Source organism: Anguilla anguilla, chromosome 5, assembly GCF_013347855.1.
Source record: "Anguilla anguilla isolate fAngAng1 chromosome 5, fAngAng1.pri, whole genome shotgun sequence".
Taxonomy (NCBI): Eukaryota; Metazoa; Chordata; class Actinopteri; order Anguilliformes; family Anguillidae; genus Anguilla; species Anguilla anguilla.
In genome coordinates, this window is record NC_049205.1 from 26,610,449 (window position 1) to 26,636,209 (window position 25,761).

The 25,761-nt window shown below is 41.8% G+C and overlaps 1 protein-coding gene across 2 annotated transcripts in view; it reads right to left on the bottom strand.

The window, feature by feature from the left end:
• Nucleotides 1–25,761, bottom strand: part of kcnj11l (potassium inwardly rectifying channel subfamily J member 11, like) — a 127,463-nt gene that overhangs the window by 94,040 nt on the left and 7,662 nt on the right. The window contains exon 2 of one of the 2 annotated variants that reach the window (XM_035417760.1): nt 13,863–14,052. In XM_035417760.1, the coding sequence (XP_035273651.1) occupies nt 13,863–14,021 (159 nt within the window). In that variant the 5' untranslated portion in view covers nt 14,022–14,052. Of the gene's footprint in view, nt 1–13,862; nt 14,053–25,761 lie in introns of those variants that run through there. The other variant, XM_035417761.1, reaches the window with a different exon arrangement.

The window sequence follows — 25,761 nt, forward strand, 5'->3', positions numbered from 1 at the left end:
AAATATTCAGCAACTGAATTAAACCGTTTTAATGTTTTGGTACGTAATATGCTGTCCCAGCATGAATGCTTAACATTTTATAAAACGAATACTAAAGCAAGAAAAGAACAGAAGAGCGCACACATTATAATATATTACATACATTATAATCCTCAATCTTTTAATTTCTCATCTGTTCCAAGACATTGGCTGGCTATAACCAAAAGTAGGCTACTGCGCCGCATAACATACAAGTTTGAATTCAAGTTATTATTATGAAAATAAATCGGTTTGTGGCTGCAGACTTTTAAAAATGGCAGTTGAAATAAAATACTGCGAGTAGTCGACCAATCAGAAATATTCAGCGCTTGCGCCCCACCCCAAAAGTTCTGGTACTTTTGGAAAGTACTACCCCCCGAGCAGGGACTTTTTTTGGGGTAAAATAAAGTCCCCGGAACTTATTTAGACCCTGGTCCCTGCGGTGGAAACGCACTGAGTTCCTCAAAAGGTTCCTAGTTCCTGGGGAAAGTTCCTGCGGTGGAAACGCGGCTTATGAAGCAACGTCTGCGCCATTGGATTTAATGGGTCGCGATGAGATAATTATGAGCGTGTTCCTTGTCTTAAAGTTGATATAGTACATAAGGCTGTAATAATATAACTAAATGTATATGTATGAAGTTGGTTTTTTACATTTAGACAGTTTATTATCTGTATGTTTACAGGACATACATTTTAATAGGTAATGATGCTGCTGGGAAAGCGGAGACTTATACAGTGATGTAATGACATGGCTCTCTAGCCCGTGGAAAAGCAAACCGGTTCTTAGAAGGTTCGCAACTTGAACCAACTGCGAACCGGCACTAGCACCAGCCCAGAACCAGAACTAGGTTCGAGTTGGTGGAAAAGAGGTAAATGAAAGTAGTTTGAGGTGTCTAGGTCATGTGACCTAAAAGCTATTGAAATTCCAAACTTTGAAAAATTCATATAAATGGTAAATGGACTGCATTTATATAGCGCTTTTATCCAAAGTGCTTTACAATTGATGCCTCTCATTCGCCAGAGCAGATTAGGGGTTAGGTGTCTTGCTCAAGGACACTTCGACACACCCAGGGTGGGGTTTGAACCGGCAGACAATCGGTCTTACCTCCTGGGCTATGTCGCCCCCCTACATAAAATAGTATGAGATGAAAATGGACAAAGCAAAGGCTGTGCAACATGTGTCAGTCCAAGCATTGGCACTATTGCACCCTCTATGGAGTGATTTTAAAATGGTTTTGTCCTCATGATCATATACCTCCACCCAACATATCTACTGAATATCATGATGATTGTATAAAATATTGATGACTTATGGCAAATTGTATCCTAAGAGACGCTGTCAGATTACTTAGTTGCGTCGCCATGGATGTGTCCTGGCCGCTTGCCGTAAAGGCCTTTACTATGTCGTAACACTTAGATGGCATGTCGTAACACTTAGATGGCCCAGCGTGTACGTAGAGCTGCAGCGCTTTCGAGCCGCAACTAAAAAAGGCGTCAGACTAGTGTTGTCACGATACCAAAATTTTGACTTTGATACCGATACCAATGTTTAGTATCACGATACTCAATACTGAAACGATACGTGAAACTTAAACGATACTGATTCGATACTCGGTACCTAACGATACTGAAATTACCTTAATAGATCAGAAACGTAATGTCCACAAGGGTTGACCTCATTTTCGAATTCACGGTTTATTAACAACCTGGTTTATTAACAACCTTTAAGTTGAAGCCTGTTCAACATATCAATAAGCATAGGCCTATAGTGTTACAACACTAAACCATAGAAAACTATATTAAATATATTTCAAAAATTAAACAATTGTAAAGTAAATTATCTTTAAGCAGGTCTTTCACTTTAAAATAGATCTAAACACAGCATATTTCAATAACAATACAGCATCTTCCTATAATAAAATATTTCCAAATTAGAACACCTATTGCTACTGAAGTGAACTGAGTCGAAGCTTGCGCTGTATCAACGAGGATGAATGTACAAGCACACGTCACCTGACTTGGCTACCTTATGCTGGCCCCACACAAGAGGATAATTGGGCTAATTTTGAGTCCGATTCGCCCTTCCCAACAATCGCAGGGGCGTTCCCGATTCGAGGCTGATCTGAACAGATAATCTTCCCAAATGATCCTGTAGTGTGAGGGGTTTATAGACATAATCTTAATGTTACCGACTGGATCGGAGTCTCCCCGATCTCGAATCATAAATATCAAACATGCATTGCAGTTGTAGAGCACATTCAGATGCATCGGTCAATTAAGTTTTGTGTTGATCTGATTTACGGTGTAGGAGTTATGGCCTTTTAAGCTTGACCCTTTGTTATAGCGCCACCATCTGGCCGACATAGGTGATTTGTACTGCCTGAATAGTGGGGGGCCATAGGAACCCCCCTACCAAATTTGGTTGGTCTAGGACTTATGGTTGCTGAGCCTCAGACACTTTTAGCGGAGAAAGCTTCCACGCCGCAACTAAAAAGTCAAAATGGCGGGCAAACAATATGGCAGACACAGGTGGTCCCAATAGCAAAGTTGTAGAGCGCATTCAGATGCATAGGTCGATAAAGTTTTGTGTTGATTTGACTTATGGTGTGGGAGTTATAGCCTTTTCAGCATGACCCTTTGTTATAGTGCCACCATCTGGCTGACATAGGTGATTTGTAGTGCCTGAGTAGTGGGGGGCCATAGAAACCCACCTACCAAATTTGGTTGGTCTAGAACTTATGATTGCTGAGCCTCAGACACTTTTAGCAGAGAAAAATAATAATAAGAATAATGATAATAATCCTAACAGACAATAGGGTTCCACCAGCTTCGCTGCTTGGACCCCTAATAATAATAATCCTAACAGATACAATAGGGTTCCACCAGCTTCGCTGCTTGGACCCCTAATAAACTGACATTAATAATACTCAATCTCCGTAAACTAATTTATAAACTGTAGGAGATGATGCTGTTCCTTTTGATTTGCTGCACGTCCCTGTAGTGTACAGGGTAGGATGTGCTCAGGAAGTATCAAATGGGTGGGGGTGGGGGGTGCTCATGTGTTGTTTGTTTTATGTTTGGTGTAGTGTCTTCTCCTGTTTTTTTCAGTCCTGTATTCAATTGCTCCTTTGAATTATATTAAATGGCTAGATACAATTTCATTACTTATAATGTTAAAGGAATGGTGTCTGGTAAAAAGGGAAAAGGAAAAAAACTGTCATACCTGAATAAACAAAAAGTAGATGTAGCCTTCCTACAAGAAACTCATCTTCTATTCTCAACTCATGAACAGCTCAAAGCTGGATGGGTTGGCAAAGTATTTCACTCCTCTTTTACTTCCAACTCAAGAGGTGTTGCAATTCTCATCAGACAGAATGTATCATTCTCCCTGAAGAAGTCCCGTCTGATAAAAATGGTCAATTTATTTTTGTTAGGGGTCTTCTTGACCAAGTTAAAGTAATTTTCTTAAACTGTTACTGTCCTAATCATGATGACCCCAAATTAATTAACAATGTCACATTAATGCTGACACAATTCAAGATTCCCATCTTTTGGGGGGGGGGGGGGGGGTGATTTCAATTGTATTTTGGATGCTAATTTGGACAGCTCTTCCATTACTAATCACTCCCTGGCCAACATGTCTATTGCATTGGCCCATAATACTCAGGAATTGGGCCTTCATGAGATCTGGAGAACTATTCACAGGGACTTCTCATTCTACTCTCCTGTACACAATATTTATTCAAGAATATATCTTTTTTTTGTTTCCTTATCTTTTGCTTTCAAGATATCAAAATGTGTTTACTTGGCAAGAATATTATCAGATCATTCTGCGCTATTTTTTTCAATTGATTTTGATGGACCTCCTGCATCATCTAAAAGCTGGAGGTTTAATGCATCATTGCTAGCCAACCAACAGTTTATTGACTTTGTAAATGCCCACTTGGACACTTCTTCTGCCGTGCATCAGGACTGAACAGTACATTCGTTAATAGTTTGGGACACGTTGAAAGCCTACATTGGAGGGATCATCAGCATTTTCTTCCTCCCTTAAAACCAAATCCAAAGATAAATTAAAGCCGCAAACGGCGTTGGGAGGGGTCCAAGCATTGGCACAATTCCTATGGAGCGGTTTTTAAATGGTTTTGTTCTCATGATCATATACCTTCACCCAACATATCTACTGCATTGCCAATGATGTCTCCTAGCCACTAGGCGTAACGGCCTTTACTATGCCGTAACACTAAAGGCTGTTTTATACTTCTGCATAGTACACGTAAAAATGGGTCTGTGTAGGGGTTGTGCGCAATGTGCGGCATGTGCGACGGTTGCAGACCACGGCCGCGTTGAAGACGCAGACCTCCTCAAGAAATTAAAAGCGGGTAGTTAGTAACCAGTGCCCACATACTCCGTAAAGAAGATGATTGGTTGACTGCTGACATGAGGTCGCTGGCATAAGGCTTTGACTAATAGGTTGTAACAATTGATTCATAAAACCGATAGGCAACGTTAAAGTTACAATCTCGAAGATTTCTGTTTCGTTCTCTTTGGCGGTACCATTGGCGAAAAGCAGTAATTGCAGGTGTGTTTTTGGACCTCACTTCCCAGAGATCCAACCGAATCCAACCAGTGTCGCCTGTGTGACGTCAGTCAGTTGGCACCTGGGCCACGCCAACTATAACACTTACTATTTACTAAATAAAAAATGGTTGTTATAAAAGTAACGTTATGTACACACTCATTCATTGTCTAACATTAGGCTAACTTAAGCTGCCTTTACACTGCCGGGCTGGGTTAAAATGCTGTAGCAGACCTGGGGTAGAATTAGTGATGATCAATTTCCACAGATGTTCTTTATCCACCTTTTGCCCGGTATGAACATCTTCACACTGCAGAGAAGAATTTGCGGGATTCGCTGCGGCTCGTACAATTATGTATCTCGTGCACACTAAACAGTCTTTCTCGTGAATGCTTGTTGTGTGATATTTTTGAAACAACTGCCTTGCAAAATGTGACCGCTGGTGTTTCTGGTTTTGCCAGCAAACTGTTCGAGAATAAAGCGGAGCTGGGTGTTAAATTAGCAATCAGAACAAGAATAATAAAACAAAAACAAAGGAGATTTCATCAAAAAAGGGCAAGGCTGAAGGACCATATGAGGAAGCGTAATAAAATAATGACGCTAATCCATACTGCTGTATTCTTTTATTTAGTTCTCTCCGGTTTGACATCTTTACACTGAAATCAGACCTGGCTCTGCTCCACCTATACCCCTGGTTAATGCTCTGTGTAAAGATGGCTTTATTCCGATCATTATAATATATTGATGAACTTGATGGCAATGTAAATAACGGTAACGTTAAGGCCAATTCAGATCAATGATTCACAACGAGACAAAATGGTTTTAGAATGTTGCAGAGAAAATTGCAGCGGTGTGAACTGGTTAGTTGCAGAACGTCTGAAGCCGTTGCCTGGGGTCTCAAAAGACCCACCTTGTCAAATCGCCAAGTGCAGTTAGAACGTTTACAATCAGACGTCTTGGAATTTTGCAAGTTGCATCCAGACTCATAGCGAATCATTGATCTGAACTGACCTTTAGTTAGCTACATTGCAACGTTGCAACAAGGTAGCATTGCATTCGAGAGACGTTTTGCGAGGTCGGTACCAGTCGGTAGCATTAGCTAGCATTTTTTCAAATTGTTAGCTGACATTAAATTGTGTTAATTACATTAGCGAGCTAGCTAACGCAACGTTACCTGATATGAGAGATGGATACTGTGCGCAACGTTGTCTAAACTAATGTTGCCTTTCTTGACATGGTCCGGTAGCTAGCGTTAGCTGTGCAAATAGCTAGGCTATGTAATTTAGTAACGTTACATTGTCATCAAATGTAATACGAAATCTACATCAACAAATGATGACCTCTCATGTTACACAAAAACTTTTTAGGGTTCCATAACTCCCCCCCCCCCTTTCTCTGTTATTGTAATGCTAGCAGACACGCAAGTGAGTTGAAGAGCGAGCCTGTTGCGTTAGCTCCGCCTACCCTCTCTGGCGGACCAACCACTGATGGGTGATGGAAAACGCGTCACTAACTATGCGCCGCTTGTGATTTTTTCCCGGGAATGTCACCACAGACACCCAGTTCTTTAATCATAAATTATAATATTAATAATAATAGAAATTAATATAATAATAGGCTCAATCACCATTGTGTTGCCTAATTCGGTGATAGACAGTGAATTAACAGACATTTATTTTAATGATGATCTTCGAGATTATTACTTTAAATATGCAACTAAAAGCGCTTTTGTCAGGTGAATGTCTTCGTTGCAACAAGTTACATCTAGCTGAGCATTTTTGTGGTCATTGGTGCAGTATTTAGTAGGTTTGGAAATATGAATGAAGGTGTTGTCTTTTGAACTATAACCGTCAGTAACAAAATCTAATTAGGCCTACGTGGCCTGCGCAACCTGTGCAATATGCCGCACAAATGATTTACCTAGTTACAACCCTAAGCTTACAGTCAATTTAGAGATTAAATTGAGAACACGATTTCTCTCAGCATAATGACGGATTCAAAGACTAAACAAACTCACCCGATATTGTCTTCAAATGGATCCATGCCAAAGAAAAGTAATGATTCATCCTTTCAAAAAGCTTTTACTAACAAACTTTTAGTAGCAAAAAACGAAACATCAACTCGCCACCCCTGCTACCTGCGAGTATCGTATTATTTATTTAGACATTGGCAGACTACAGCATAAATTGCTTCTTTTGTTTATATTCAATATTAGTAATTGCAGCGAGAAACTGCAGCTGTAGACACAAGATAGTTTGTTATGTTATGGTAGCAACGGAACGAAGCGGACTATATATGTACTACAGTCATTGTTTTATTATACCAGCGTGTTTTTGCACGTTTGCACAGAAACTCAAGCTTCGCTGCTTGGACCCCTAATAATAATAATAATAATAATCCTAACAGATACAATAGGGTTCCACCAGCTTCGCTGCTTGGACCCCTAATAATTATAACAAAAAGCTAGAGAAACTTCACTGTTTATCTAAAAACCCCATTATACTCTGCCAGCTTGATAACTTGAAAATGAAATACAATAACATAAACACACATTCTATTGAATTGAATATTTTAAAAACAAAGCAAAGGTTTGTAGAACAAGGTGAAATGGCAGGTAAATTACTGGAATGGCAAATAAAGAAAGAATCAGAGGATCGGGCTATTTTGCGGATTAAAGGGGCTGATGGTTGTGCAACAATGGACCCAGTTCAAATCAATGAGACATTCAAAGAATTTTACAGTGAATTGTATAAATGCAACTGTCATTGTAGTGGGGAAACCCTTAATTCCTTTTTGAAAGATATCCCTCTACCCTTTTTGACAATTGAAAGGAGGTCTTATCTAGATAAATATATAACCCCAGAGGAGATTTTGAAGGCTATGTATTCCCTTCAAAATAGCAAGGCACCAGGATTGGATGGTCTTCCAGTTGAATTTTACAGACAGTTTTCTCAGCAGCTGATGCCCTTTTTTCTTTCTATGATTTCAACCTGTCTTGAGAAGAAGCTACTTCCCCAGTCCCTCTACGTAGCAGCTATTACTTTACTTAAAAAGAAAGACAAGGATCCTTTGTTGTGTGCCTCACATAGACCAGTCTCACTTTTAAATGTCGATTACAAGATCATTACTAAAATTCTAACTTTACGTCTTGAATCAGTGGCTTCTAGTCTTATCCATTCAGACTAAACAGGCTTTGTCCAGGGTTGTCTATCGTCGGACAATATACGTAGGTACTTCAATATCCTTTTTCATACCAAAGTTTGTGTGCTACCCCTATGGTGGTTATTTCTATCGATGCTGAAAAAACATTTGATAGATTAGAATGGGAATATTTAATATCCATCTTATCAAGATTTAATTTTGGCCCTGTCTTCATTTCCTGGATCCGCATTCTTTATAGTTCCCCTATGGCAATCATTAAGACAAACACTCAGCACTCATCTCCCTTCAAGCTGTCACAAGGGACAAGACAAGGCTGTCCATTGTCTCCATTATTATTTGCTCTTGCTATTGAGCCCCTGGCCGCAATAATAAGATCACATGACCATACACAAGGTATTAAGATTGGAGGTGAAAGTCATGTTATTTCTCTGTACGCAGACCAATTCCAACACTTTTTACAATACTTGACCAGTTCGGCGATCTATCTGGTTACAAAATCAACTGGTCCAATACCGAGATCATGCCAATTTCCAAATTCAGTTCTGATTCTTTAAAAGGCAAGTTCAATTTGAAATGGTCTCCAGACTATATGAAGTACTTGGGCATATACATTCCCAGTAATATAGAAGACGCTTATCAACTTAACTATCCCCCAATAATTGATACAAGCGATCTGAAAAGAATGAACTTACTTCCCATCTCATTTATGGGTAGAACTAACATTATTAAAATGTCCCTCCCACACCCCCCTCCCCCAACACTTTTCTTTAAAAAAATGCAGAGCCTCTTCTCTTAATTTATTTGGGATAATAAATCACCAAGGATTAGCTCACAGGTATTACAGCTCCCATATAATGCTGGTGGTCTAAACTTACCAAACCTCAAATTCTACTGTCTCTCAACTTACCCAGGTCAAGCAATAGTTTTCCAGCTCATTAAGTGCATGGGCAAAAGTGGAGTCCCATGACATTCTTCCATATGAGTTGAAATACCTGCCCTATATTGGTTTACTGGAGGTTAAAAAAATAACCAAGAACCCTACTATTATTAATAGTTTACAAATATGGAACTACATCAACATAAACTTATGGGTTACAGTGAACGCCTCTCCCCCTATACTCCCATAAGGAGAAACCCCAATTTCTCAACCTGTTTTAATGATGACACACTCAGGCCGTGGTACGACAAGGGGATAAGGGAAATAACAAATCTTTTTGATAATAGTATATTTATCTCCTTTAATCATTTGCAATTAAAATACAATCTACCTTCCACTCACTTGTTCAGGTTTTCCCAAATTCGTCATATGATACAGACAAGTCATGGTACTCTTAAGGAACCCAAACCATCCAAAATAGAATGTCTCATCAATAAGGATGTAAAGATTTCTAAATGTATTTCTAAAGTACTTAATCCCTGTTAGGATGCTTATTTACAAGCACAGATGTTACTAGATGTAAATGGGAAAGAGATTTAGAGATGGATATAAGCAAAGAGGACTGGTCTTTTTTTGTTTCAAAACTCACAAGTGTTCTTACAATATGAGACACAAACTTTCCCTTTTCAAAATTTTGCATAGAATTCATTACACACCTGAAAAACTTAATAAAATGAACACTGAAATGTCCTTTCTTTGCTAGCGTTGCAAAAAACAAAAAGGCAACTTTTATCATATGCTTTGGTCCTGTAATCTGCTGTCAACATTTTGGAATTTTGTAATTGACATTATATGTTTACTAGACATTCATATCCCAAAATCGCCTCACTTGTGTCTTCTTGGCACAAGCAACATAGACCCTTGGAATAAGTTTCACAAAAAATATGTTGACCTTGCTTTGATCGCTGCAAGGAAGTGCATTACAATCCATTGGAAATCTGATTACCCTCCTACTGTATCGCATTGGTTAAATGAAATCTCTCGCTACATTCCATTAGACAAAATTTATTACAACATAAAATGTAAGAATCAGGATCTTTTGAAAATATGGCAACCGCATATAGATTTTATGGCAAGAAGGGCAGCTTTAGGGACTAATGGTTGATATGCTGTGTTACAATGATTTTCTTGTTTTTGGCGGTGTGGCGGTATGTGGCGGTATATGGCGGTGTTTGGTTTTCTAGTGCAAATAGAGCTTGTAAGTGAAAATGTCACCAAGCCACTCCCCTCGTTTTCCCGCAAATTTGTCAATGGAAAAATGAACGGAGAAATTTTCAATAAGCGATATTTTTAGTTACAAGTCGGGAACCAGTTAGCTATTAGTATGTGGTACTCATGACACATATGACTGATGAAATATAATATCAGCAGCATGATTGACCCATGACAAGTACAAGGTACAACGTTGTGTACGTTTAGTACATTTAGGAACTACACATCCTGGTACTGCGCTCCCGACGCACGCTTATATCGTCACGACTCAGATGGAACATGCTTGCGCCTTTCTACTTCTAGTGTCACTTTGATATCGTATTTCAATTTCAAATTACTGGAAATAACAGATTTGTTACTATTAAGTTATATTGTTTATTTCACATCATAATTGTACGGTCATTGTCATGGGTCGAGGTGAGGTGGACCCAAATGCAGACTCGGACAACAGAGTGGCGAAACTCCCGTAGGAAATATTTAATTCGGAAGTACACAATACAGCAGGCAGTCTCGTAGTCAGTTCGTGCAAAGATCAAAACCAGAAAAGTCCACCGGGGCAAAAGTACAAAATCGGAGGGCAAAATCAAAGTCGGTAAACAGGCGGAGGTCAGAACAGGAAATCAGCAAAACAAAGACAAAAAACAGAAACATAACAGTCGTGATGACAACAGGATTTCCTTTCAGGGATCTATAAAGTACAAACATAGACCGTATAAAAGAGTACAACCTAACCTAACTAACTTAAGACGTAATTTCAAATGGAATATAACGTCATATATATTTTTATCACAACACAACAACAATATAGCTAGCCAGCATGGTTTTCGATAAATTACCGACAATATGTTTACTACTTACTATGTTTTAATAAAACTATTTATTACTAATTGTCTATCTCTTGCCTACTGCACCTGTCTTGTCTAAGTGCACTGTGATTCTGATTTTCACAATGTGTGTATTCCTTTGTAAGTGCTGTGAGCAGACTGGAAGTCTATGTTACACCCCTATACGGGCTATGGTTACACCGAAGCCTTGCGAAACAAAGTTTCGTTACATTGTGTACTGTACAGCATATGGTTTGTAATGACAAATAAACCTGACTTTGACAGCTAGCTAGCTACCTGATGATCCAGCCCTTTCTAACGTTAACGTTAGCTAACCGAAACTTTATAAACTATATCTTTCATGCTGGCGTTGACAGACCCGCTAATCTACTCTGGCCTTATATGACCTGCTCTACATGGTTGGATTTGGAATGATTTTCTCCCTTCTTAACATTATTGTCCTGACCATTGAAAAAATGCATTAAGCTAACCAGTGACACCGCATTTGTCGTGGGTATAGCTAGCTAGCCACCGGTGTTGGGTGCAGTTGGCCCTAGCTGCTGGTCCAGAGTCAGTTATTTTCTTGTCCTACTAATGGTTAAAGTTAGGCAGATTATTTCACTTTTAATTCACTATATCACAATTCCAGTGGGTCAGAAGTTTACACACACTAAGTTGGCCGTGGCTTTAAACAAACACATTTAAACTAACCAGGACCAATCACACAAGGACACCTACACACACTTAACACAAACACCTGACAATGGAGGATGGGTTTAACATGATAAGATGAGGTGCCAATCACTGATGCGCTGACATGACCAATAGCTATTTATTGCATTAGGGTGATGAATGAATTAATGAATGAATGAATATAAGGGTACCTTTAATACCTCCTCCAATACAGCTAACACTTATTCTAAACTCATACACTAATCCATTCATAAACAAACATGAAAATAAAATAAAAATATACCATTGAAACATGACACCCATTCATTCCCCTAAGGACTTAACCCCGCCCCATCTCTCTCCAGCCCACACTACCCAGTAATGTCAGAGAGCCAGGGGGTATCTGCCAAGACAAAACACAATAGGGTTCCAGCTGCATCGCTGCTTGGCCCCTGAATAATAACTACAAATACAATAGGGTGCCTCACACCTGCAGTGCTTGGCCCCCTAACAAGGATACTGCTGCCAGTCTTCACAAAGTTTTACAATTGCCTTTTTTTTCCGGCAATGTCAAGCTAGATAATTCTTTGGGTATAATTTGATGAAAATATGACAATTTCAAAATAAAACCATGTACCATTGCTCTACATTTTAGACCAATGAAAATGGTTCAAAGTATGTGAATATTCCACCCATCCATCCATTTTCTATACCAAATTATTCCTGGGCAGGGTCGCTGGGAGCCTGCTTGAGCCTATCCAGATATGTTCTAGATAAGGGGGTTGATCATCTATCCATCCATTATCTATACCTGCTTGCCCAGGTCAGGGTCACGGGAGACTTTCCCAGCATGCATTGGGCAAGAGGCAGGAATACACCCTGGACAGCTCGCCAATCTATCGCAGGGCGCACACACCATTCCCTCACTATGAGCAAATTAGAGTTTCAAATTAACCTCGCCTGCATGTCTTTCAACTGTGGGAGGAACGGAGTACCCGGAGGAAACACACGCGTGCACATGGAGAATGTGCAAACTCAGGACCTTCTTTCTGTGAGGCGACAGTGCTACCCCCACTCCACCACTGTGCCACCTATGTGAATATTGATGCAAGGAAACAAATATTTAAGTAAAAATTTGGAAAATAATCACAAACTAAAAATATTTTGTCATTGATTATTTGTCTAATTTAAAGTGTCCTTTCTCAAAGAAATGACAATTCACCTTGTACCCAGTACCCAGTGTCACAGGAAAGTTTGTCTGACCATTTCTTGTGGTGAGGGGCACCAAAATAAAGATTTCCACATACCTATGGGGCTCTGCTGCAAAAGCAGTAAAAACTTGTCCAATTGCATAAAGATTAAATTGCATGCCAAGAACCTCTGCTAAGAGAAACAACACACAACTGCAAAAGCAGTAAAAACTTGCTCAATTAAATATTGGTTAAATCAGAGCTTCTACATAATAATGCAATTCACCATGAACCCGCATATGTATCACTAAATTTGTTTGGCACATCCTGGACCATTTCTATGTATAAAAAAGCAGAAGCAGAAGTTTGCTTAATGGAAAAACTGCATATTAAAAGCCACTACATAACAGTAAATCACCTGGAACCCAGATCTGCACCACTGAAAGGTTTTCTGGCTACTTCCTGTAGGGAGTGGCACGAAAATGGGCCATGTACATGTACAATCGGTGCTTTACGGTGAAGATCGTAAGAACTTGTTCAAGCCAACATAGGTTTACAAATCAGGATAATTTTTGTAATGGTCAACAAGGTACATCTTCACAATGGCCTATATTAGCATAGGAATAAAGCACCAACGGAGAGAATGAAGAGTGAAGTAGATTTCCACCTCTTTCATCCCTCGAAGAGCTAGAGGCTTTCCTTCCTGAGAATAATCCCAATGCACAAAGTTCAGAAATTGTATATCAGCATTTCAGGAGTGAAGAGTGAAGCTGTTCTGAAGTCAAATTGTGGCCCTATACCTTATAAGTTACTTGATATTCATATACTGTTAGATGTTTCCACGTACCGACAACCAACTTCATGTTTTTTTTTAAGACTACATTTTGTTGTTTTGTTGTTTTTCACTTGATCTTCATATGTTCAAAGTTTTAATATTATTAATTTCTGATTGTATGTGTGTTCTGGTGTGTGTGCTTATTTATTCACAAAAAAACCTTGAAAAAGTGACTTTCAGGGGACATCCATAGATTGCAGTGAGAGCCACATATGAAAGGTCTTCCTCTGACTCTGTCTATGTGAGCTTAGTTGGTTACACGATTTGTTTTAGAGAAGAACCATGGATGTCTGCAGCCTCCTGAATCACAGTGGGGTTTGCACATTGGCGATTGCCAATTCCAAATTTGGGTGGGAATTTGATATTTTCAGCTGCGAGTTGGGAGACAAATGCAATTTTTTTTAAACCTGACTGTGCCTGATGACATACCAACCTGTTCCCTGATGTTCTTGTGTGCCACATTGCAGGACCCCCCCTTAGTAATGAAGCGGGCCCGCTGGGACTTAGATCGGAACCGGTTGGGCTGGGTGGAGTCCTCTGCTAGCCGGGTCAGCAAAAATCCATCTGGTAACAGGCCTTTCCGGGCCAACATCCTGATGCTTCAATTCACTCCAAGATTATCACTGCAAAAGAGCAAAGGTTCAGTTTACACATTTGTCCTATGGCATTTCCATATTGAGGCTAAAGTAGCAGTTGTGCAAGTACCATTAGGTGATCAATTCTGTCATGTGACCTATAAGATACATCATTTAAATATTACACACATACATGAGCGGCATGCATGGAATGCGCAAAGCAAGTTCTGTCAGGAAACTGCAACTGTGAGTATGCACCCAGTGACTCACACGTTTCAATAATCAACCAATCACATACACACACTTACCCATTAAATCACAATGGCGCACCTTTTTAAACTGACAATCAGACCTCTCAGTGCTGCTGCTTGCCTGGGCTGCTTTTGCTACTGCACAGAATAGCACTCATCCTCCACCACCCCAGCACCACCTGTTGTTTGGATCAGCTTATAGATACTGCAGGGTTTCAGGCATTAATGTATGTATATGTGCTCCCTGTTAGATAGAGTAGTGCACACTTCAGTTTAGTTATCCAGAGTGACTTACATTGTATCCAGTTATACAGCTGGATATATACTGGAGCAATGCAGGTTAAGTACCTTGCTCAAGGGTACGACGACAGTGTCCTACCAGGGAATCGAACCTGCGACCTTTAGGTTACAAGACCAACTCCTTAGCCATTACGCTGGCAGTATACTCAGTAAGAAGAAAGAACTTCAGGATTGAGAACAACCGGCGAACATGTCCACGAACAGTGTTGTTGGTATACTCAGTGAGAACACTGAGAACACCGCACCATTTAAAGTCACTCCACGCTGCTGGTGTAACCGGGTCGAACTATGAACTCAAAACTTTAGCTTCCTCCGCGGCGACAACATTGGATTCATCTCGGTCATCATCAGAAAACTGTACGCTTTCCTCAATGTCTGTATCTGATGCGTCTGATAAACCATCTTCCGATACATCACCTCTATCCACAGAGTAATCCGTAACCATGTCAATCCATTCGTTCTTGTCACTGGCACATTCTAAATTCAGCTCGGTAATTTGGCGAGCTTTAGCCACATTACCAGCATTGTCACACATGATAGAATCTCCTGGGAGACTCGTAATCACTCGTAAAAGAGTAGACTAGATTGTAAACAACACAAGGTATTTCCTGATTACTTATGCAAGAATGTCCTGCAGAATGGTCATTAATATGCATGTCCCGCCCATTGTCCTGCCCCCTCACAACAAGCAGACCGAGAGAGAGACGAGAGAGAAAGAGAGTTTAATTATTTAACTTTTTTGCATGTTTACTGATCAAATACGAGTTTGATATTAAGGTATTAGAAAGTATACATGTTTAAGAAGTCATTTCTGCAAAAAACTGAATTTTGGTGAAAAAAGTGTTTTCAACTAAAACGCGATTTCTGGAGAATCACCTTGTGCGACTTGAGCCTGGGTTCAGTGGCTCCTGTCACAAATATACTTGTTGAAATTCACATAAAAAGTAACTATTGGAAATTTCCCATTGAAATATACTTGCATGACATTATTGACAGAAATACACAGAAACACATATTGAGAAAACCACTCAATTTGAAATGTTGTCACTCAAATAAACAGTTTACACTAGGGTGGGAAAAATAAATCTCACTCAGGAAAAAAAAGTACTCAAATGCTATTGTCTTTTGATTTCAATTACAAAAAAAATATTTCACCCTTTTGTTTTTCAAAGTCTCTCTCTTCTAAAACACACAAAACAAAAGTAAATGATTTCCTTTTTCTTTTCAATGATACCTGACATGGCATCACAAATATCTGACGTTCACTCAATCCACTCGCTGCTAGCTCTTTGAGTTGCTCCCTCGGCGACAGCATCAAGCTGTACAGTTGACCACGGGATCACGGCACCAGTGTAAACGGGTCGAACTATGTCTCGCTTCGGTGCAATCAGGATGAGTGAAGTGACAGTCAGGACACAGGATGTGCTTTCCCAATAGTTTATTCTGGACAGACGAAATAATATGTAAACACAGAGTGTTCATGTGACAGGCGATCTGTGTATCCTCCCTCTGAATTATATGAAATAAAAAGTGATTTTACTTTTAAAGTACAAAACGTAATCATACATAACGTGAACTGGCATAGATTAGCCTATAGCATTGTATTCACCATTTCATATACTAGCAGCTAACGTTAGCTAGCTATGCAAAGTATGGCATATTTGCAAATCTTCAAAATATAACTTATTTTGAGCAATACATTAAATGCATCGTCAGATAACATTCTAGCTTCATTAATGATTATAATGTATTGACATTTTCATCATAAGACAAAATATGTCACATAAAAATATACAGGGGTGGACAGTAACAAAGTACATTTACTTGAGTACTGTACTTAAGTACATTTTTAGAGTATCTGTACTTTACTTGAGTATTTATTTTTTGGGAAACTTATGACTTTTATTCCACTACATTTGAAAGATAAATATTGTACTTTTGACTCCACTACATTTCTATGAATGTTGTCGTTACTCGTTACTTTGAAGCATAGCTTTGAAATCAGCAGTTGAATCTTTTTTTTTTTTGTTTTCTAAAATGCGATTGGCCACACGCTGTGTTCCTCACAGGAGAAAAACCAATCACAGTAGCCTACTCCTACTACGCTGTCGGTCAAGTTCAAAATGCTTGCTTGTTGCACCAGTGATTGAACAGTTCAATTTGAACTTGGCGGCGGTAATGATGGTGACGGCAGAAGATAAGGACGATTCTTCGCCACCATGGCCATGGCCAGAGCAGAGGCCTCTGCGTGCACAAGCCTCCCTCCAGACACAGGCGCTGCGACAGCTGGCTGCCGCCGGGGAAACAAGCTCCCGGGACCCGCCGTCCCAATCCCCTCTCCGGATCCACCTCCCCAAAATGACCGCAGAAGACGACATCCAGGCATTCATGGAGAGTTTTAGGTGGCAGCGGAGGCATGCCAGTGGCCTCATGAGGAGTGGGTAGTACCCCTCCTGCCCCTCTTAACTGGGGAAGCCCAACAGGCGGCACATGGGCTGCCGCCCGGAGCCCAGGCGGACTACAAGACTGTGAAGAGGGCGATTCTGGACCGACTGGGCTGCAGCCCGGAGGATTACAGGCGCCGGTTCCGGACGGCAAACCTGGTGGCGGACGACCGTCCCTTCGTGTACGCTCAAAGGCTAACTCATATGGGCCGGCGTTGGCTGCAACCGGAGATCCGGTCTGCCGGGGGTGTGGTGGAGCAGGTCATCCTGGAGCAGTTCCTGGAAGGATTGCCGGAGGGAACGGCTAACCTAGAGGGGGCGGTCACCCTGGCTGAGGACCACCTAGCGCTATACCCCAGCTCCCAGCAGCAAGCACGGCTGGAACCGGCGCCCAGGAGGAGACCCCCTCCTCGTACTGGCCCCTCTCCTGTCCCCAGTGCTCTGCCCCCTCCCTTCCCTCAAACTAATCCCCCCTTTTTTCCGATTCCCTCTCCAGGTCCAGGCTCAGTGGCGGGGGGCTTCGGCTCACAGAGGGCTCCTCAGACGCTCGGACCGGGGTGTTGGCGGTGCGGACAGCCGGGTCACCTGTGCCGCGACTGTCCACTTATGGAAGTGGGGCAGGTGGTCCGGGTGGTCGGGCCGCCCACTTCCGCTCCCGATCAGGAGGGAGCGTACTGCATCCCGGTAAGGGTGCAAGGGAGTGAACACCGGGCGCTGTTGGATTCGGGGGCTATGCAGTCCCTGATCCAGCAAAACCTGGTTCGAACCGAGGCATTGGTAAAGGTACCCTGGGTTTCCATTCGGTGTGTGCATGGAGATGTGCACAAGTATCCGGTAGTACCCGTGGAAATTTGTTACCAGGGAAAAACGCATATCGTGAAGGCTGCGGTTAGCTCCCGGCTTTCGCATCCCCTAATCTTGGGTACTGATTGGGCGGGGTTTAGGGAGATTTCTAGACACATGCTGGGGGTGCGATCACAACCGATAGGGAAGTGTGATGTGTGTGCTGTTGACGGTGGTGACGCAGGGCCGTCCGACGCGGCCGGGGTGGGCAGGGACCCAGGCGAGCCTCCAGTTGAGACTCCCCGGGGTCCTGTGTTCAAACCCGCGGAGGATTTCCCACTCGTCTTGGGACGACACCTTGCGCTTTGCCTATGACTAAGTGATGCGTATTTATGGTCAGCAGGTGCGCCTCGATGCAGTACTCTCGCACCCTTATTTTGGGACAGGTTGTATCGAGTATGTCATGACGCTCAGACCGGTGAAGAAACGACCCAGTTGGTACCAAAAAACCGGCGGGAAATGGTTTTCCAGGCGGCTCATTACAACCCCATGGCGGGACACTTAGGGTATGATAAGTCACTACACCGAATAATGGCTCGGTTTTACTGGCCGGGCATTTGGACGGACGTACGTCGGTGGTGTGCGTCCTGTCCCGAATGTCAATTAGTGAACGCCCCGGCCACCCCAAAAGCGCCTTTGTGCCCACTACCCTTAATAGAGGTTCCCTTTGATAGAATCGCTATGGACCTCATCGGGCCATTTGAACGGAGCACCTAGGGATACCGTTTCGTGTTGGTCTTAGTGGATTATGCGACCCGGTATCCCGAAGCAGTGCCGTTGCGCAATATTTCAGCTAAGAGTGTTGCACAAGCTCTGTTTCAAATTATCTCCCGCGTCGGAATCCCGAAAGAGATTCTGACTGACCAGGGCACTTCATTTATGTCACGTACACTAAATGAGTTATACGGATTATTGGGCGTTCACTCTATTAGAACCAGTGTATACCATCTCCAAACAGATGGGCTTGTGAAGCGGTTTAATAGAACTCTGAAGTCCATGATTCGAAAGTTCATTCACGACGATAGCCGAAATTTGGATAAATTGTTAGTCCCTCTATTATTTGCAGTGCGGGAGGTTCCCCAGGCCTCCACGGTATTTTCTCCCTTTGAGCTATTATTCGGTAGAAAACCTCGGGGAATATTGGACCTAGTTAACACTAGGAGCGCTGTGACAGGTCATTTGACCTGTCACTGAGATATTTCAGAGTTTAGGATTTTTTTCATTTAGTTACTAGCAAGCTACATCATCCGCATTCACTGACTTTTCCTAAATATTTGTTCTTTACGTACCAGCGTAGTAGGAATGTCAAAGTCCCGTTTGGAAAATGTTAAAAGCACCTTATTTCACTTCCGTGTGTGTTATAACAGTGTTGTTAAATTACGGCCGTCTTCAGACTAAGGAGTCAGTTTTCCTTCACCACACCAGGAGGCGCAAGGATATACTTTTCATCGCGGTGGACACGCATTTATATTTGTACGAATGTTTTATTTATTTTGTTATTAGAAATATTTGTTTATGTTTATTTTGAATAATACATTATATAATGTTTTAAATATGTGATCTTAAAAAATATTTTTATAGGCTATTGCGTTCGTTTTGTGATCATTTGTTTATGCCTATGCCTTTCCCTTGTGTTCTGAAATCATAGCCCTACATTTTATTTTTACAGTTATTATACAAGTGGAAATTTCTAAATAAGGGTTAAAATAAAATTGATCCGTCTTCAAATGCATAAACAAATTTTTTTTTTTTCAATTTTATGCATTATCATTCTCGTGCACAATGGCTGCATGCGACACGTTCACGTACAACAACAATGCTGCGTATGATATCGCAAAAACTAAATCTAAGCTAAAGAAACGACTACAATATAACAAGATAAAAATATATTTGAAGCGCTATTTGTTTCGGCTGTTAATTTGTTTATTCATAGAATGTTACAGTGAATACGTCTTTTTGTAGGCCAACCCGGACGTTTCTTCCGCCATGGGTTCCCTCGGCAGATTGCCAATGCATTTTTCCAATAGGGATTTAGTTTTCTTCCGAAAATAAGACCTATGGTTAATCTATGCCTAAAACAGTTTCACGTTTTGTTTTACGAGTTCTATGGGTTCGCCGCTCACTCACGCTTAGCGTTCGACGCTCAGCGTGCATGCGAGCTAGTAAGACAAGAGTGGTTATTGCAAAAATGTGACCGCTCTTGTAGTTTCAATATAGAAACTTAGCCTACTTTTCAAAAGCACATGACAGCTTAGACATCCACGGTTGACAAACAATCGTGAAGCTCATTTAGGCTTACGTTCACCACAAACCTTACTTTCGGCAGAAAACTAAATCCCCACGGGAAAAATGCATTGGAAATCTGATGAGAACCCAATGCCAACTTACTTCCGGGTTTTAGGACTACAAACTGTAACACTATTGCAAAAACAATCTAAAATAAAGAAACCACTACAATACAGCATGATAAAAATATATTTGAATCATAGCGTAGTTTGTTAGTTTATATTTAGTCATGGTTTGTTTCGGCTGTTAATTAGTTTATTTATAGAGTGTTTCAGTGAAGACGTCTTTTTGTACACCAACTCGGACGTTTCTTCTGCCATCGGTTCCCTCGGCAAATTTCCTATGCATTTATCCCAGACGGATTACGTTTATTTAGTGCACTTGTTATCAGTGGACTTTCTGTGAGTTCTGATCAAGCATACCTTGCTCGTTGATGTATACACACACACACACATATATATATATATATATATATGCCAAATTACAGATGATGGTGAACGTAGGCTACTTTTCAAAATATGCTAAAAAAATTATAGCTGTATCATATCCTATTTTCTGTGAGGTAAAAATGTGACGTGACACATTTGGCTTTTGAGGGACCAGGAAATAGGGGACATTCGTTTCAGGGAGTAAAGGTTTTGGGGGGAAAAAATCATTGTGGAAGCACGCGAGTGGTGACACTATGTCCGGTTAGGCTAGGCTTTGCAGTTGCTATTATGTATAACTCCACAATTTTTTAAAAACGTAGTATTAACCTTTAGGCTACTTGAGAGAACAATAAATGTAACTATTACATAGCCTACAATCAAAAATGATTTCTCAAATGTGAAGTGTCTTGTGATGTGTTCGTGTGGTGTATGCTGTTATTCCGTAATATATTAGTAATTTAGTAATAATTAGTAATAAAAATCTTTTTTTAAAAACAGTAAACTAAATAGGAAAAAAAAGAATAAAAATGTAGAAAAAAGTATAAGCAAGAGCGAGAGATTGCTGCGTAACTAAAAGTAATACAAGGCATACTTTGTAGCGTAACGAATTACGGTTAAGCAAAATACTTGTATTATTTTTGAGTCGGCTAACATAACAAATAGAACATTTTATCTCTCCCTGGAGAGATATCAACTTTCAAACATTCACACGTGGCACAAGTGAACCATTCTCAAGTGGGACATTCACATGTCAATCTAAGGGTAAGGGTAAGACCACTGATCTGTATGGGACATTCAACGCTCACCCCTCCCCCACCCGAGAACACAGAAAACTTCAGATGCTTTAGCGAAGCATGGCACAGCATGGTTATACTGACCGTAATTTTTCACTTACTTAGAAACGAAAGCACATATTCATGCATGCACGTATAAAGATGAGACGGCATCTTGAGCAATGTGCTATCGACCAAACTTGCAATGTCAAATCACATGATGGCAAAGGCAGCTAAGCTTACAAACTCCGCGGCATATAGGCGACCAGCAGCTCTTTAGTTTGTTGGTCAGTTGGTCCACAAAAGTGTCCTCCTGTGGATGCATGCGCGGTCGCAGCTATTGCGGATTTGGGCTTGTTATTACTGATGTTTTATGTTTACTATTAACATTTAGCCTACTAATGTTTTATATTGATTTTCTTGTTTATTGATTTGATATGAATAAATACATTTGCTTATCCATAGATTGAATGGAAATTTTTAAATATTGTTTTCACAGTTGAAAATGTAGGTTTTGAAAATATAAGTTAGGTCTACTGAGGTGAAGTCTCCAATCGCCATCACTGGTGTCGTGAAGAGGAAGAAAATCACACCCCTCTGCGAAGCTGAACATTCACACCTACTGAGTTTGACTCGGGGCCATAGAGAAAAAACTATCAGCTCTGGTTTCGCTAAAGGCAGCTAAAGAATTCAGTATTCTGGTGCTGGGGGAGGGGTGAGGGGGCGATTCAATAGATGAGCGTGAACGATCGTGCGTGAATAGCTGGTAGTTTTTTTGAAGCTATTATCATGAGTAGGCCTTTTAGGCCTACTGAGTAGTAAAAAGATACATGCCCAAAACAAAGATACAAGTGTCACATTTTTACTTGTTTTTTAAGTTTTACTTATTTATAGTCAGGTTCGGACCTTGTTTCATATTCAAAAATTAGAGCCTTGCACGTTAGGAACTGTGTTAGAAGACTGCTCACGCTGTCTGCGTAGATGCAACAGCACATGCATAAACTATCGGGATGCGTTGCGTGGGAATATAGGCGTCTCTGTGCTTTACCATGTCCACGCAACCATTGATAGGGTTTATGGAGTTTATGAAACTAATTGCCCACATAATTACTATTCCACTTTCAGCAATACATTTACAGTTACCAATCGGGAGAAACAGGTCGCTACCACTAATGTTACTAATGATCGGCACATGTAATGAACAATTTTCTTACACTATCATAGGATTGACAGCCCAAGCAAGAATCACGTCAAATAACCAGGAATAAATGTATCATTATTTATATTCTTTTAAAATATTTTAAATATTGCGTGTGTGCGCTGAAGCGATAATCAGTTTTGAAATCCCACTTGGTTGCTAAGGTCTTATGTACAGTGCGGTATTATTCAGTGTTACGAATGGGTGTTTTTTGTAATTACGATGAATAAGAGACTTCTTTGGATTTCCAGAGACTTCTTCTGGATCCCCAGTCGAATAGTCACAGCTAGCTAGGCTATGACCTGCTTGCCTGTATAGCCTACATGTTTTCTGGTCACCGGAAAAAACTCGTTTGAACAACAGGATTCTTGCATGTATATATTTGCCATGGTCTTATGTACATTGCGGTATTATTCAGTGTTACGAATGGGTGTTTTTTGTAATTAGCCTACGATGAATAAGAGACTTTGGATTTCGAATCCCCAGTCGAATAGTCGCAGCCAGCTATGACCTGCTTGCCAGTGTAGCCTAGCCTACATGTTTTCTGGTCACCGGAAAAAAACTCGTTTGAACGACAATATTTTTTACATGTATTTTTATAAAACAGAAAAGCCGACCCTAAAATTCGCACGGGTGATGATGCGTTTCCCTCCAACGACAGTGATCAGTGATCACATGCGGAGGGAAGCGGCTAATTTTAAAAATCGTATTACAGTTATATTCTGGCAAATTGGCGATTTATATGTTGTTAGCCTATTTGATAATTAGCATTTATGATATTATGCATGAAGAATAAACTGTCAAATTTGTTTTTTGAAAAACAGGTTTGACCTCCCTACAATCTGTTTATTGTTAGCTTTTCATGACTCATTCTCTTCATACAGACATACTGTTTATTCTAAATACATTTATATTGCAACAATGTGTTGACTAGAATGCCGAGCCGTAACTAAAACATAACTTACTCTGATACTCTGACAGTCTAAAATCTCGCAAATATTTCATTAGGACAATGGGCTGGCAACCTTTGTCAGCTCGTGTCTAATAAGCGCCATCTAGCGAACAATGCGAATATTTCCAGTTTGAAGGCTAATGTGCCATTTGACCCTGGCCGCGCGAAAAGTTATTTGAATGCCAGGAAATGGTCCGGCGCTCCTGGTGTTAAAGAAAGCTGGGAGGACGGTCCAAGCCCCAGCAAAAATGAGGTGCAATACGTCATGGACCTGCGAGCAAACCTCACACTGGGTCGGTTGTCACGGGAGAATTTTCTCGAGGCTCAGGAACGTCAGCAGAGGCACTACAATAGAGGGACGAAACTACGACAATTCCCGCCGGGAGATAAAGTCCTGGTATTACTTCCAACCTCCAGTACAAAATTACTCGCCAAGTGGCAAGGGCCCTTCGTGGTCACACGACGAGTTGCGGAGGTTGACTATGAGGTGAAGCGTGCTGATAGAGAGGGAGCGAAACAGATTTATCACCTCAATTTATTAAAAGCGTGGAAAGAGGTGGTGGCTGTTCCTCTGGTAATGGTGGATCAGGAGAGGGACGAGCTGGGGCCAGAGGTATCAAATTCAATCAATCAGACCCCACCCCTTTCAGATAGCCACCTCTCGCCAAGTCAGAGAGCAGACCTTGCCCTGTTGCAAAAACGGTTTGCGGATGTGTTTTCTCCCCTACCAGGGCGCACTAACCTCATACACCACCATATCGACACCCCCCCCGGGAGTGACGGTACGTTCCCGTCCCTATAGACTGCCGGAGCACAAAAAGAAATTAGTGCAGGCAGAAATAAAGGCCATGCTGGAGTTGGGTGTAATAGAGGAGTCCCACAGTGCCTGGAATAGCCCCATCGTGCTGGTAAGTAAGCTGGATGGCTCTATTCGGTTCTGTGTGGACTATAGGAAAGTGAATGCTCTGTCACATTTTGATGCCTATCCTATGCCTAGGGTCGTCGAACTCCTGGATCGGCTGGGTACGGCTTTTTCTCGACACTGGATCTGACTAAGGGCTATTGGCAGATTCCCTTGTCTGCAAAGTCCAAAGAGAAATTAGCTTTCTCCGCTCCAGACGGTTTGTACCAATTCCGAACACTTCCGTTTGGGTTGTTCGGGGCCCCAGCCACCTCCCAGCGCCTGATGGATCGGCTGCTGCGTCCGCATGCTGCGTATGCTGCTGCCTATCTGGATGATGTTATCATCCACAGTAGCAGCTGGGCACAGCATATGCGGCATGTGGGGACGGTGCTCGAGTCCTTGAGGCAGGCGGGGCTCACGGCTAACCCAAAGAAGTGTGCGATTAGCCGAGCGGAGGTACGGTATTTGGGGTACCACTTGGGAAGTGGACAGGTGCAACCACTAGTGGATAAAACCACGGCGATTATGACCTGTCCACGACCCAAAACGAAAAAAGAGGTGAGGAGGTTCTTGGGGTTGGCCGGCTACTATAGGTGGTTTATTCCAGCGTTTTCACAGCTGACCAGCCCCTTGACTGATTTAACTCGCAAAGGTGCCTCAGATCCGGTCCAGTGGACGGAGCCGTGCCAGTGAGCGTTTGAGAGGGTAAAGGAAGCCCTCTGCGGGGAGCCGCTCTTATTCACCCCTAATTTCTCTCTTTCTTTTATCCTGCAGACCGATGCGTCGGACAGAGGGCTGGGGGCTGTTTTGACCCAGCAGGTGGAGGGAGTCGATCGCCCGGTGCTGTACCTCAGCCGCAAACTATCCCAGCGGGAGGCGAGGTACAGCACGGTAGAAAAGGAGTGCCTCGCCATCCGGTGGGCGGTCGGGTCCCTGCGCTACTACCTGCTGGGTCGCCCATTCACCCTCTGTTCAGACCACGCTCCCCTCCAATGGCTCCACCGCATGAAGGATACCAACCCGCGAATCATCCGTTGGTATCTGGCTCTACAGCCCTTTAATTTCAAGGTGGTTCATAGGCCGTCGGTCATGGTCATCGGCCGGATGGCTCCCCGGCCTAAGTCGGGCGGTGGGGGTATGTGGTAGGGTGGGCGTGGTTTTGCATTGGCTGCAGAGAGAGAGTGGGCGGGGCGGCTCTCGGAACTCTGCACCACAGCTGTTGGGGATTACTAATCAGCACCGATGTTTAATTGTTTGATTGATTGACAATGTGCTGATTACCTCGACAGTGAGCCTGGACGCTTAAAAGGCGGTCTACGGAGGCAGAAGGGGAACTGACTGGACACGGAGGAAGTGCTGACCGATAATCAGCAGCTAC